The following is a 14,709-nucleotide window of genomic DNA, read 5'->3' as shown; positions in this document are numbered from 1 at the left end:
AGTTTGTTTTCGAAATCGACTTGATGGACTTTGTTCTTGCTGGGATCGCAGAGAAATTGGGAGGGACCAACCATGCCGCTGTTCTTGCGTCATTGAACAGAGTATTGCACCTTCGGATTGGATAACTGGAGGGATTTTTTATTTAGTGTCGGATTGGTCTTTTCGCAACCTAAGATTAGATTTGATGGATTTGGACTAGCTCACAATTGGATACTCATCCATTACCACCTCAGGATGGAGTACACAAATTATGGAGTTATAAGATGCGCAAACATCTGAAGACTGTATCCCAACCATTAGGAATATTTGTTACCAGGCACCATAGGAACAAACAAAAGGCGAATAGCTTAATACATTATTGGCTTGCATAGTTTATACACAAACACGGATTAAACAAGTGATACAATACAATGATGTCTGTCTATTCGCTAGGTGCATAAACATGCCGGTTAGAGGACACTTGGTGAAGGTGGTCTGTCATAAGCCATACCAGGGTTGTGAACTCACCACCACTGTTGAGCTTCTTTGCGTGGGACTCCCTGCTGCATCGGTTGGCCGTGTAGATCAGAAAATCGGCCCAGACCTCATAGACCAGGTCCAAGGCGTCATCCGTGCTGACCAGTATTTTGGCCAATTCGATTGCCAATTGTAAACGATAATTCTGAACAGAGCGTTCGGATAGCTCCTTGTATAGGGCGCTGGCAAGATTCTCACTTGGCTGGAGCCCAGAATCAGATATGAGTCCATTGCTGATGATTTCATTCCACTGAGTGGCCAGGCTTCTCTTTGTCCATTGGTACAGCTTGTTCTGAGGAAGGCCCGGTAGCATGTCAGGTTGTTTGACGAGGAGGAACATCATGTAATTGGATAGTATCTGCACTTCCTTGACACGCTGTTTATCCTTAGCCTTGGTATTATGCCTTCTAGAGAGGAAGATGTCTGTGGCGATGTGCCAGATGATGATCCCCTCGTGGAGCTCAGCACCAAGGAACTCGTCTATGATAGTAATATTACTACTTTCTTTCCAGCGCTTCAGCGCCTCATTGCCCCAATTCTTTCTGACCATTCCCAGTGTGTTCACATACCCACTCTTGATCATGTATTGTATGTAATCGACCACCAAGTACTTGAGGCCATCTGGAACACCAACAGCCGGCATGCTATAGCCCAGGATACCTGCCAACCTCCCAGGCCTTGTAGTGCACATCTCCAACATGTTGTACTGCCCCATGGTGCCTGACCACCTCCTTGATAACCTGAAGAAGCCAGTGATTCGTATGCTGTGGGCAAGACGTCGAAGAGAAAGGACCATACGACGAAGTTTGTGCCACCTCTCCAAACACAAAGCTGCGTGTCGAAGACCACTCCACTGCGTTGCACATAGGAAGGAGAATGTCCAGGTAGACCAGAGTGCGCTCAGCAGCGATGTCATCTCCATGAGGAAGGCACTACCCAACAAGATGTAGGTGATAGCAATGTCTGTACGTCTGTTTCCCTCCCTGCCATAGAACAGGAACAGCAGAAGGGAAGCAACCACGGCGAGCGGTGAGACAACTCGGATGCAGTAGCCAGGCAGAGTGTGGAGCACGGGTGCCTTGGTGTACAGGACGTCATACATCAGCGACAGCTCCATTTCCACCAGTGTCCACATATACCCCATCTCATTCTCCTTAAGGTATTTAAGTATGCCAACCACATAGTTACCTGGGTTCTTTGAGGAATCCACCATGGCAGACTTGCAGACGCGGAACACAGCGTGCGCACGGAGCATGAGGAATTCCTCTTTGTCGACTACCTTCCCTTTGAATCCCCCCTGAGGTGGTTCATCCTCAAGGTAAAGACGGCATTTTCCTTGTTGCTCTGTGTTCTCAGCCTCCAGAGACTCCCTGATGATGGTGAAGTCAGCACATCTGAGAGCCCATGTCTTCTCACAAAACTTGGCAACCGCAACAGCGCTCATCAAGGTTGTACCTAGCGAGAACAAGATCCCACTGCTGGCGATATGCTTGTAGACAACATACCCAGCTCCCAGGACCTGCACGACAAGAGTCAGAAGATGGCGCTTCCACAGCTTATTATCCTCAAGGGAGTAAGCTGTGATGTTGTCCGGGCCAGCAAGGTGTAGCAGCAAGAATGGCGCCCAGAAGGCGATAAGCCGGTTATGGCGCAGGGTGCTCCTGAGTGAGAGGTTGCCAAGGGCATACATTGCGGTGCTGTCAGCCAGCTGGTATGCCAGCCAGAGGAGGAGCCTTTTGGGGCTACGGCCTTGACGCCTGCGGATCCCAGAGAAGAAGAGCAGGATAACCTGGTGTGTGAGGCTCAGGATTACAAGGATCTGGGTCGCCCATCCATTCCAAAAGTCCAGCAGCCGTTCGGCAGCAACTCTTGGCTCCAGAACTGATTCATCAAATAACATGCAATGTGGCAACATCAAATGATAATGATAGAGCAAATTACATGCGAACATCGAAAGTTAACTAGAATTAGTGTATACATACTATGGGTATCCCCTAGTTGATCAGGACCAAATTTAGTCATGTACCCAGCAGAGGCAGAGATAGGCGACGGCCGGAGGTGAGACAGAATCAAAGGTGATGAGTATGCTGGATTGATGCTTGATTACACCAACTAATTGAGCATGCATGGTCTAGTCTACTGGGTTTTTAAGGGTGGCCAGGTCATCCTGCTGCACCAAACCATATAACAAACAGGGAGAAAGTATTAGCATTTTGTTATTGTTTGGCTGTCATTGTACAAGCTACATTCAATTTGCTAACCATATACTATACATCCATTCACAGAGTGAATCCAAGCCTTCCATTAATCAGTGATCGGGGCCATGTGACGGCTGGAGGTGGATGGCACATGCGATTACACCAACTAATTGAGCATGCATGGTCTAGTCTACCGTGTTTTTAAGGGTGGCCAGGTCACCCTGCCGCACCAAACCATATAACAAACAGGGAGAAAGTATTAACATTTTGTTATTGTTTGGCTGTCAACCTACAAGCTACATTCAATTTGCTAACCATATACTATACATCCATTCACAGAGTGATCCCAAGCGTTCCATTAATCAGTGATCGGGGCCATGTGATGGCTGGAGGTGGATGGCACAACGCACAAGTACAAATATCCTGCCAGGCAAAGACATGGCGGCGAAGCTTATCCACTTCATTAATACATAACAATACTAATATGCTTGGGTGGCATTATTAGTCCAATCTAGATGGCTCAGTATCTTTACTCATTCATAAATCAGGATGATAGGTGCTAAAACTTTTGTGGTGTTCTTCAATAAGAAAAGTAACAGTTTCAAAAACCTTTTACTATATGAAAAACCTACTTCAACTTTCTACAAACGTTAATTAATTCAAGCTCCAGGATTTTTTTTCCAAACTCCAAAATGCTTGAAGTGAGGTTAAACTAAATATGGCTCCATTCAGATGAACTGATCATTGTCACCCTTATGTTCCAGTATAAATTATCACAATGTTGAGGGAGGGATCTGTCAGGATTGGGCCTTGGAGGAGGATTTGGAAAAGCTAGGCTCCTCTGCGTTGTAAGTTTTTCATTTGGTTAGTGTTCTATAACAAGTGCTGGACCGCCGACCGCTTGGCTAAACGTGGCCTGCCTCATCTAGAGGCATGTCCCTTTTGTGACCAAGCTCCGGAGATGATCCATCACTTACTGGTTGGCTGTGTTTTCTCCCGCCAGATTTGGGCTCTGATTCTCCAGCACCTGGGTCTCATAAATCTGGCCCCTGAATCTCCTGAGACCCGCTTCTTTGGCTGGTGGAGGAGAACTTTCGTGGCTGTTCAGAAGGATAGGCGTAAGGGCCTTAATTCTCTGATAATTTTGGTTGCATGGGAGATTTGAAAACATAGAAATGATTGTGTTTTTGAAAGGGTTAGGCCAACAATTCAGGAAGTCCTTAGGGCCATAAGCAATGAGGGAGGCCTATGGTGTATGGCAGGAGCTTCCAGGCTTAAAGAGCTACTGTCCAGGTCGCCATCCCTGGGAGCGTAGGCTCTGTACTTCTGGTCGCCTATTCATACTTCTAGTGCAGCCTTAGTTTTGTTCCTACTGGGGTGTGTGAGTATGTGGGTGTGTGTTTTTGTACCTGGGTAGGAGCTACCCAAACCCTTTTGTTTTCTTCTACCTTAATGAAATGACGCTCCTGCATAGTTCGAGAAAAAAAAATTTATCACAATTACATAGTGTTGCACTTCTATATAAATTATGCTGACACAAAGCGCAATACTTTCAGATGAACTGATCCAAGTAAGGGACATTGTTTGGAAATAATATTATTTGAATAGAAATCTGCAAACCAGGTATCCGTTTTTGGCAACTGAGGGTAGCAGCATTACAAAAGCTGACAGGAGCAGGGAACTCCATCTCAGATCCATGTCTCAGTCAGGAAGCAGTTAGCGCATATCGAGAAGCCAGTCGTCCTGTCGACAACTGCCGACTAGTACCCATGATTTATTGTGCAACTGTCCTTTGTTGACATGCGTAAAGACCATTGTCACCCTTATGTTCCGGTATATAAATATCTCAAGGAAATGGCCATGTTTTATGCCTCCTCGTTGAGCAGCCGCCTGAGCTTTCTCTTTGTTTAGAATTGAAAGAGAAGTTTTTGATAGTGGGGTGCGTGGTGTATTAAAAGTGGATATAGATCCCGGACAAGAAAGCCTTTTCATAAGCACAAATGCGGTACTATTTTGAGCAAGCAATCTCTTCTTTCCATTATACTAATATCTCCAAAAATGACCTATTAAGGCTCTTGAGCAAGTGGCAAAGTCCAAGGAATTTCCCTACTAGGAAGCCCTTATTTACAAAACTTCTTCTACCTCTCTGAGTAACCTTACACTGTAAATAGATGCCCTCTCCCTCATTTCTAACATCATTCTACCATCTACCACTCTGCCACTCAACTGTAGATTTCCGCAATATACAAGAGGAGAGAACTAGTAGAGAGAGATTGGGAAAGAATGCCGCATGGAGACCAGAAATTATCAGAATAAGAACCCAAGATATGTGATATGTGTGGTTGGTCGGTCCACAGCTGGTAGGGTTTTCGCCTAGAGCAAATTTGGACCACATGGTGTTAAATAGATAATCTAACCAATTCAAAATTTAAAATCTCATCAATTTCAACATCTGTGGGGCTTGGTAAACAATATTGGTCCAGGCATGCTTGACTCTGCTTCTGGCATACAAAATGTACCTAATACTTAGTGATCTACTAGAAGACTAAAGTGGACTAGAATTTGGTGCAGCCAAGATTCTGCTCAAGCAGCGAACCATGGATAAGGTTGAAAGAATGACATTAGCTGTCACAACAAGAATATTAGCATTATTTCGAAATGTTTGAGAAAACAACCTTTTGGGGTTTAGTTGAAAATCCAAGATCACTATAGCTGGGGACCCAGTGCATATACATCCTAGGGGAAGTAGACTGTTGTGGCAAAGGTTTTGATAAATTAAAGATAGGCCTCGGCCAGTTCCTTGGTTTCCTGAAAAAAAAAAGAAGAAAAAAGAAAGGTCAACGCGCAACATTTGAATTCAAATATCTTGGAGGGTACTGGAGTGAAATATTTGCACTTACAAATAAAAGGAATGGAAATGCTAAGCCAGCACCAGCGAAGGCTAAGAACCAAGCCAGTGGCAATTAAACATTAACGTTTGCTCCACTAATAATTGTAAAACGAGATAGAGTAATATACTTCATGATAGAAAATAACACCAAGAAGCTCTGACTGTAAACATGAAGGTAATGTCATATCAGAAAATAATCCCCATTTCCTCTTGCCTCTTGGCAGAATAGACGCCCCCGAGCAGATTCAAGCATGAGATTGAGAATTTATTTAGGAATAGGCATGTCAACTAGCTGAAATAAAGAATCTACACTACCAGTTTCCAAACTTCAGTGACAACATTGTTCATCTGCCAAGTGCCAACAACATTTGATAAAAATGAAAATTTAAAGATTTATGTTTGACAGGATTGCCTACTGTTGAGTAAATGGTTTCAGAAACATGAGTAAAAGAAAGAAAGAAGTTGTTTCTGTTAATTGTCATCAGGCAACCAATTTCATTGAAGTTATAGATTATAATTAGTTTGCTAATATCATAAGTAATATAAGAGGAATAGGCAAGATTGAAAAGTGAATACAGCAACCAAAATATCTTGATTTTACACTGTTCTTACTCACTCTTGACATGATTTGGATCATCTTGCACAGATCCCATCACTTCACTGGATGACATAAGTTGATTACAGATTGTCTATATGGTATGATGGTCTATTTATGAAACAACTTAGATACTCTCATTGATAAAATGCAGAAGATATATACAGAAAGTTTGTGGAAGCCCCTGATTATATGGCATTTGCGAGTAGACAGCAGTTAACAGACATGATAGTACAAGATAGACAGGCGCTGGTGCTTGGCCCACTAAACATACTCACATGGATTCATAATTTCTTAGGGAAAACAACAGGTTCACTTCACTGTCCTTGCAAAAAATGTGGCTGCTATAACAAGTTCAATTCACACACAGCATACCCCAGCACACGATGTTCTGACTTGTGACTTGTGTATTGTGCTACTTGTACTAGTACTACAATTAAGCAACAGCAATGGTCACCTTTTTACTACTACTTGGTAGTTGACTAAGAGCTGAGCTCCAGTGTGGGTACAACAGCCATGGCTTCCCCTTCGATCGCCAGAGAGCCCCCCTCTTCATCTGTGAAGCATTTGGTTGCGAACTTGACGCTGCGCAGCGCAATCAATAATTAGGTTAGGATGAAGCCTTAATTAAGGCAAAGGGGTGAGCAAGGCTGCATCGCACATACACGTATCGGTTTGCCGTGCTGCTGTTCGCTGTCGTCATGGCCTTGATGTGGAGTGCCTGAACGCGAGCGACCACCTCATCTCCGACGTACACAGGCGCCGCAAACTTGAGGGTCTGGCTCGCGTACACCGCGCCAGGCTGCACCAACCAAGCATTAGGTGAAGGCACACTGTGAGTCTCCACGCTCACGTGCTGTTCGACGAAATGCCGGGGAGAAGAGAGTGAGGAGCGCGCGTACGAAGCTGGCGGCGATGATGGAAGGGAAGAGGGAGGCCACGAGCATCCCGTGCACGACGCGGCCACGCTGGAACCCGCACAGCTCCCGGGCTACGGCGTCGTCGAGGTGCACCGGGTTGCGGTCGCCGCTGACCGCCGCGTACGCCGCCACGTCCGCCTCCGTGAAGCACCGCCGCTCGCGCAGCGCGTGGCCGACACTCAGCACCGCCGGCGGCGGAGGCGCGGCCGACGTGGTGGAGATGGTGCGGACGAGGGGGAAGATCGCCCGGCGGCCGAGGCGCATGGCGGCGGCGCAGATTGGGAGTTCGGTGGAATCGGAGGATGAACGGACGAGGAAGCTGACAGGTGGGGTAGCAGAGAGTTCCTGAGCAGTGGACTCGTGAGAAATTTTGATATTGGACACCCAATTCGAGCACTTCATTGCTCTTGATACTCAATTTGCGAGCCTTTTAAAAATTTATCTTCGATCCAAGGGATTTTTTTCATATATTTTTTTCAATTCCTCTCTTCTCTTTTTCATTTCTGCATGTAGCTCATATTCGTGGACCATCCTTGTGCCTTATCTCTTTAGGCCGTTTGGATATAGGCAAACCACGCAAATCTCCTCTCTCTCTCTCTCTCAACAAAGAACAGAAGCCGCCGCCCCCGCTGCTAGGGTTTGGCTATCTGAACTGAAATGTCAGCTTTGGGTGTCCGGAGCGGCATGAACGAACGTAATGATCCCTTTGAGGTCCCTCCCATGTAAGCTAGGAATGGCTACAACTAACTACTATTGGTACTCGTTAGTACCGACCCGGATGCAGCATTGAGATTGTGTGTTCAGATTTCTCAGTTCTCAGCCAAGCTAGATGATGGTGGATAATAATGTTTTGGCATGTTCTTTCTATGAAAAGGAAGACAAATCGTAAGCTATTTTCTATTTGTGGATGTTAAGAATAGACCTCTATATAGTGGCTGCCGGCGCGGTGGCGGGGCTTGGCGCAGCCTGTGGTTGCAGCGCATCCTAGCCAGCAGCAGTGGCGCAGCCTAGCGCGACGTGCGGTGGCGGCGCCTCGTGCCCGGCCAGCACCTGCAGCCGCAGCACGTCCCGGCCAGCAGCCCCGGCCATGGCGCACGAGAGGGAGCGCAGCTCTGCCGGCCACGGTGACATGGCCATGGCGCAAGGGGGGGCATGGCCCCGCAGACCAAGGCCCAGCCAAATAGGCGGAGGCGACGCTGGTCAGTGATGGTGGGGAAAAATTGATAGAGAAGAAGGGGAGGATGTGGAGACGCAACGCTCACCTTGAGCAGTTACTGGAAAGTAGGTGGCGCCGCGGTGCTGGTTTCGGTGCTTGTATACTAGGCGCTCAAGCACCCTCACCTCCTCTTGCAGGTGACGCAGCGCCGCCCGCAGCCACTACTCCTCGTCATCCCTCGCCGCCTAGATCCGACGGCGACGTCTGCAGGTGGTAGATGGCGTGGCGGCATGGCTCACAAGAGAGAGGTGAGAGCGGTTGGCTGGCGGGAGCAGGCCCCCCAACGGCAACAGCAGGGATGACTGTGGTCGTGCGGTGGACGGGTTTCGGAGAAGAATGCGGGAGGGACGGCCGACTGGGTGGGTCACACAAGTGAACATGAAAGAAATAAATGAACCATTTTCCCGTGTAATCAGCGGCATGGTGGATAATTACCCCACAGCTCCATGAGGATGTCTGAAATCAAACATGGGTCTGGCTCCAAACTCCACTTTTTTTTTCTGGAGCTAGAGTTGGTGGAGCTAGACGTATTTGGCATGGAATTTTATGAAGTTAGTTTAGTGGAGTTGTTTTTGCTAGAGTGGAGTGCTGCAAAACACTTCCTAAGTCACATGTTTCAAAGGTAGTAATGAGCAATGCAGTCACAGATGCTATTAGTGGATAGGTAAATTCAAGCAATGAGCCAAATATTCCTCATGTGATTGATCGGGACACTCTTGAGATAGTTCCAATTGCAGAAGAGCATATGGGTTCTGCAGTTACATTGATGGATGAAGATGCTATTTATGAATTTGTTGGTCTTAGAGCAGAGGATGAGAGGGCAGAGAATGAAAAGCTAGCAGCAGAAAAGGAGAATGAAGTTGCTGGTGATGTAGACTTAGAAAGTGCAGCATTGCCGGTTGATGATCTGATCAGGGATCTGTTTCTTATGATAGGGATGACCCTCCAAAGCAAGTTGGTACCATATATAGTTGTATAAAGTAATTCAGGGCTGCTTGCGACAGGCGTCGAGCAGCAAATCAGGCCTCCGCCTACCACCTTCCACTGAGGAGTATACCTTAAGGCGATCACCTTAACATATCGTAGTCCTAGGCGCCCAGTTTGGCAGGTTTCTCTTGCTATCAGCCCTCTCCCGTGATCTCTATCCTCTCTTCTTTGTTCCTAGAGTCAATTTGATTTTGCTGTCCATCTACACTTCTACAGGATACAAACCGGTACGTTTATCTCCCTGGTTGTTTACTGTAATCAGTCAGCTAGAAAATTGATGAACTGAATTACTATGAAGCAACATATGTCCCGTGAGGTATGTTTGTTTTTTAGGTTCAGGAGTTCTATCACGAGAATTGGGAATGTGCAATAGTTATGGAGTGTACGAAGATAGGAGAAAGTATTAGACTCATGGTACAGACATATAGTTACAATATGTTATATTTTTATATTTTTTTATGAAACCGCTATTTGCCATAGCTGCGCTATAGCTATGCTCTGCTGGAAAAAAGATGCCGCTATTTGCCATAGCCCGCTAAGCATCTATATATCATTAACCAATTTGTTTTCATTTGGCAGGTTACTCTGAACAAAAGTGAGCATTTTTGCATCCATGGGAAGAGTGAGAACCAAGATGGCATCATATCATTGGGTAGTTGAGAAGGCAAATCCCCTATCTAATGAAGGATCTGAACATAGGTGCAAGGAAATTGCAAAAGGAGTTAGAGGACAAGTATCAAGTGACAATAGGATACTTAACACTGTGGTTTGGTAGCCAGAAAGGCAGCTGAGCATATTTATGGTACATGGAAGAAAGTTTTGCATATTTGTTTGACTTCAATGCTGAAATGTATGGATATCTCCATTATGTGAACCTGTTCGACTTAATTTGGTTATATCTGTAATCCCTCATATTTATCATCTGGTTAGGGTACATGCTGCCAAAATTTAAACAACAAATGCAATATCTCAAGCAACACTTTCTGGTAAGCTCATTTCATTTCAGTGCATACAAATACAAGCTCATTTCAGTGCATACACAAGGATGCCCAACAACAGAACAAATAAGTTCAAGATCCTAGAACAATACAGCACCAATTAATTCTAGATTCTCTGATTGCTACACGCTCCTTCATCTCGTCAAATTCTTGCGGCAGCTCTGGTACGGCATCCAGCAAAGAGGTTGAACCTAAATTTCCTTCTTCGCGTAGATACGCCTCATACTCGTCCTCGAACTTACATATAGGGCATGATGTAGGATCCTGCAGAAGACACAACCATGCAATTCTACCCAGCAATTTGATTGATTGGCCACCAAATCCACCAAAGGAGAAATCCACTTATATTTTGATAATTCCTTGGGCATTTGAAAATACGCCTGCCAAGGTTTTTGCGAGAGTTCCTGTGGTTAGCACAATCAACCTCACGTCCTTACAGTAGGGGCAAATGATCAACAGTATCCCGGTCACCTCGTCGATCATGGGCGCGGGAACAACAGCAAGTGGCTGCGGTGCAGGTGCAAGCTGCGGGTGCAGCCTAACCCTACCTTCAGTGACCCCTCACGTGCGCAAGCCTGAGGATGATGCCTGCGACATGGCGATGCAGGAGAGCTGCAAGGTGAGCGGGAGAAGGCGGGTGGGCGTGCCGGCGACGGCAAGCACGAGTACGTGCGGTGGTGATGGCGGCAAGAAGAATGAGCGGCGATGGCAGGACGGGCGACTCTGCTTGCCTGTGTCATCGATTCACCTATTAGGATAAGGTCAGGGGCATTTAACTGAGGTGTGAAAGCAGGCAGAAATGAAAAAGAAAAGAGAGGAATTGAAGAAAATATGAGAGAATCCCATGGATCGAAGGAATTCGTGTGCTCAGTGTCATTTTTTGAAAGGCTCTCGAATTGGGTGTCAAGCTCTCAAATTGGGTGTCAAATATTGAAATTTCTCTGGATCTTTTTCGTCAGCGCCTAATCCAGGCTGTATATTATAGTACCTCTCTATGTCTCTAACCTTTGTGTACTCGTATGGGCATCAAAGAAATGAAATTCTGAACCTTTGACGGTTTTTACATTTATTTTTTCCTTTTATTTTTTCAGAGGCTCTTTTTATACATAGCCAGCAAAACTTTTAAATTCAGTTGAATTGATCAAGGTAATAAGGTATCTGAACGGATCAAAATTCAAAACGACACAAAATCATTCTTGAATAGAATAATACAAGTACAACACAAGTTACGGACTTGATCTTATCAAATTTGTCCTTATCAAATTTACGATCGACCGCAAGTTCTGGTCATCACTTGTCACTCGTTCTCATACTTGTTACATAAATACACAGTATACAATCACAAATTCATATTTCATAATCCGGCCCATATCCTCAACTCTCAAGTTCATGTTCATGAGTTCATCTATCACAGAACAAATACATCTAATATGGCACAAATAATGATCTGTCAGATGTATATGCAGCGCACCGTCAATAACTCTCCACAATACCAATGCCCAAATGATCATGACTTAATTACTCCAATAGCGACAATTGCAACATGGACTGAAATTCTGATGCCCACAGTAGTATATATGGTGCAGTTTACATCAAGCACAAGAAGGTGTCTCTGCGGCTATGATTTTGTTTCCTTTCAAGATAAACATGCTCTCGGCTCTCTCGGGGCCTTCATGTTTTTAATTTTGGTTCTGTGCAAAAATATGATCATGCATGGAGTAACGGCAATAGATGCCCATATATAACTCCATCTCATGTACAACAGCTAGCACGTGTCTGCTGCCATTAGGTACCTTCATATGCTGTTTAATTTGGTTCTTGGTGTCCTTGTTTTGGTGGCAAAACTTAACGTTCGTGAACAGCATGGATCGGAGTTGATGTGAATAAACGACCACAAATGTGTAGCACTGTGCCTGGACTCCGTGGTCTCTCGCGTCAACAACACCGTCTGAATGGTGAGAAGCCCAACCACGAGCTTCACCAGCGCCGTCAACCGCATTCACCACGACAATACTTTGGCAAAGAGTTATTACGATTAAACACATTTAAAATATAACAAATGCGTAATATTTTAAAACTACTATTAAAGATAAATATAGACATGTCACTTTTAAATGTTATTTTGAAATTTTCAAAGGATATTTATTGGTCAAAACTAAAATGTATTGATTACACGCATCTTAAAATGATAATTATTTGCAGATGGGAGGAAGTAGGGAACTCAGAAAATGGGATTTGCCCTGCCAGAATTTCTCTTGCGATCACTTCTCAACATAGCAAACTCGTTTAGTGCGTGTGTTTCAGAGAATGAACTGTGTGCTTGTAACACATGGTTGATGTGTTGAGGCTAAATTCTAAATGGAACAATGATGCAAACATTCTATCAGCTCACGGAGCATCCGAAATCTATATCTCCTATATAGAAGCATCCCACTACGAAGCATTGATTTCTATTTCTCTAAACCTCAGCGAGCCACATCATCCACAGTGTTTTAACCATCTGATTGTTTTCTGAGCCTCTCTTCTTTACTCAGCACCTTGGTAGATCAAGAGCCTCCCCTCTTTTTTACTCAGCACCTTGCCAGATCAAGAGCCTCTTCTTTACTCAGCACCTTGCCAGATCAAGAGACCACCACAGCTAATGGCACTAATGGCATTAATCCTCCATCAACCATCCATGTTCCCACTCCTAAAATTTGAAGCATCGCATTCTATTGGGCACCCTGCTGGTGAGGTATGCCATTCATGTCCTCCTTTGCATTCACTCAGGGTATGCTGTTCATCTCCTCATTTGGATTCACTCAGGTTCTTCAATCGACTATTTGTGCATTGTTGCTGTTTCTATTTGTGCATTGTTGCTGTTTCAAAATTGTCCATGGTTTCATGCACCCAACCTGTTTGATCTATTGCCTCTTAGAAACTCTTGCATAAACCATTTTGAATTTTCTTTGCAAATCTATAGGTTCATATAAATTGATTTCGCCTCTAGAAATAGCAAGATTATTGGCCTCCTTGAGTCATTCATGTAACAAACTGTGATCCAACTTTATTAGCATTTCTAAGTGTGCAGTTGTCCTCATTTTGTTAGTTTTGCGATTAATTGTTGTGTGGACATCCTTACTTTCGGCAATCAATCAGTTTTTCCCTTATTTTGTTACTTCCAGTTTTTACATGACCTTGGTGTCCCACGTTTGCAATTGTAAATCTGTAGGTTCATATAAATTGATTACATCGATCATATCTCCTCTACTAACAACCAAAATACTATTTTCGATTAGAATGGCACATAAACCCTTATATGCACTTTTTATTTACTCTTCAATCAGTTCTCCCAAGAAGATGCAAGATAGATATGTCCAAGCAATGAATAAGCTCAAAGATGATACAGGCCCAAAAGTTTGTGTTAATCTCACAGGCAATTCTCAGAGTGAACACATAACCACACACCTACCAACTAACAACCACACGATCATTATTCACTACATACGAAAGGGACAACCATACCTGCAAGCTATTTTCAATGAAGAGAACTCCAAGAACACAAATTAAAAGTAGTTCATTTATTGCAAATCTATGTTATTTTCTCAATAATTTCAATTTTCTTACCATACATACCAGCATATGTATCGTCCTCGGCTATATATTAAATAAAATTAATTTTATAGAATAATTTACCTTCGTGTAAAAAAACTCCAAACCTTAATTCTTTCCCGATTGCATCAAATAATCATAAAAAAATTACGCAAAATATCCCACAGCAACGCGCAGGGAATTCACCTAGTTGTATTGGTTTGGTTAACCACAGCTTAGCTTTGGATCCCTATGCCTCCCGATCCTACGTACGGTACACTTCAAAGTGCATCGAGCATCTTTCCTGTTGAGTTTCTGTGGACTATTGTGGTTGACGGACGCTATTGAGCTCTCAATTGCGCTGCCTTTAAGGTCGTTGTTTCTCGATCGATCGGTTGGTGTCACCATACAGCAGCACACCAACATATAGGTGCCACCGTAGTAATCCTGTCTCATGTCGACTTATGTGTTTGCTGCCAGTTCAGCTACTATCAAACGTTTACTTGTCAGCTAGTTCATGAACAGATTATTGCAACTGATGTTATTGTCACAAAATAAAATCACACACTGAATACATTGCTCTCGTTCTCGCTTAAATTATTTGGACTATCCCCTGATGTAAACATACCTGCCAGCCCCTTGCAAAAAAACATTTTTACTAAGATGGTGTTGCTACATTACTACGGAAGGGTAATTAACTCTCTACACACCAGCCAATTAGTATATAAATGTGAACCCTTGAGTCAGTATCTCTTCTTGATATTCTATACTAAATTCTTTTGTCCTTGACGATACTGAATAAGACCTTTTATTTTCCGG

At 44.2% G+C, this 14,709-nt stretch overlaps 2 protein-coding genes across 3 annotated transcripts; both read right to left on the bottom strand.

The window, feature by feature from the left end:
* Positions 1-324: 324 nt before the first annotated feature.
* Positions 325-2,676, bottom strand: LOC117864976 (uncharacterized). Its single transcript, XM_034749037.2, has 2 exons — positions 2,499-2,676; positions 325-2,397 (listed from the first exon to the last, which is right to left on the bottom strand). Exons 1-2 carry the CDS (start codon positions 2,536-2,538, stop codon positions 422-424), a joined length of 2,016 nt encoding a protein of 671 aa, XP_034604928.1. The 5' UTR covers positions 2,539-2,676; the 3' UTR covers positions 325-421.
* A 2,458-nt stretch (positions 2,677-5,134) lies between these two features.
* On the bottom strand, positions 5,135-7,690 carry LOC117863076 (3-hydroxyacyl-[acyl-carrier-protein] dehydratase, mitochondrial). Of its 2 annotated transcripts, XM_034746661.2 has the most exons (4): positions 7,102-7,536; positions 6,865-7,001; positions 6,657-6,784; positions 5,135-5,522 (listed from the first exon to the last, which is right to left on the bottom strand). In XM_034746661.2, the coding sequence occupies exons 1-3, from the start codon at positions 7,519-7,521 to the stop codon at positions 6,682-6,684; spliced, it is 660 nt and encodes a 219-aa protein (XP_034602552.1). In that variant the 5' UTR covers positions 7,522-7,536; the 3' UTR covers positions 5,135-5,522; positions 6,657-6,681. The 2 variants fall into 2 exon arrangements, with proteins under 2 accessions (XP_034602552.1, XP_072151494.1); XM_072295393.1 differs by lacking the exon at positions 5,135-5,522 and having other exon boundaries at positions 6,314-6,784; positions 7,102-7,690.
* Positions 7,691-14,709: the final 7,019 nt, after the last annotated feature.

This window comes from Setaria viridis, chromosome 7, assembly GCF_005286985.2.
Source record: "Setaria viridis chromosome 7, Setaria_viridis_v4.0, whole genome shotgun sequence".
In the NCBI taxonomy this organism is placed as follows: domain Eukaryota; kingdom Viridiplantae; phylum Streptophyta; class Magnoliopsida; order Poales; family Poaceae; genus Setaria; species Setaria viridis.
The sequence above is the reverse complement of the archived record's forward strand: the minus strand, read 5'-3'. Positions and strand labels throughout refer to the sequence as shown.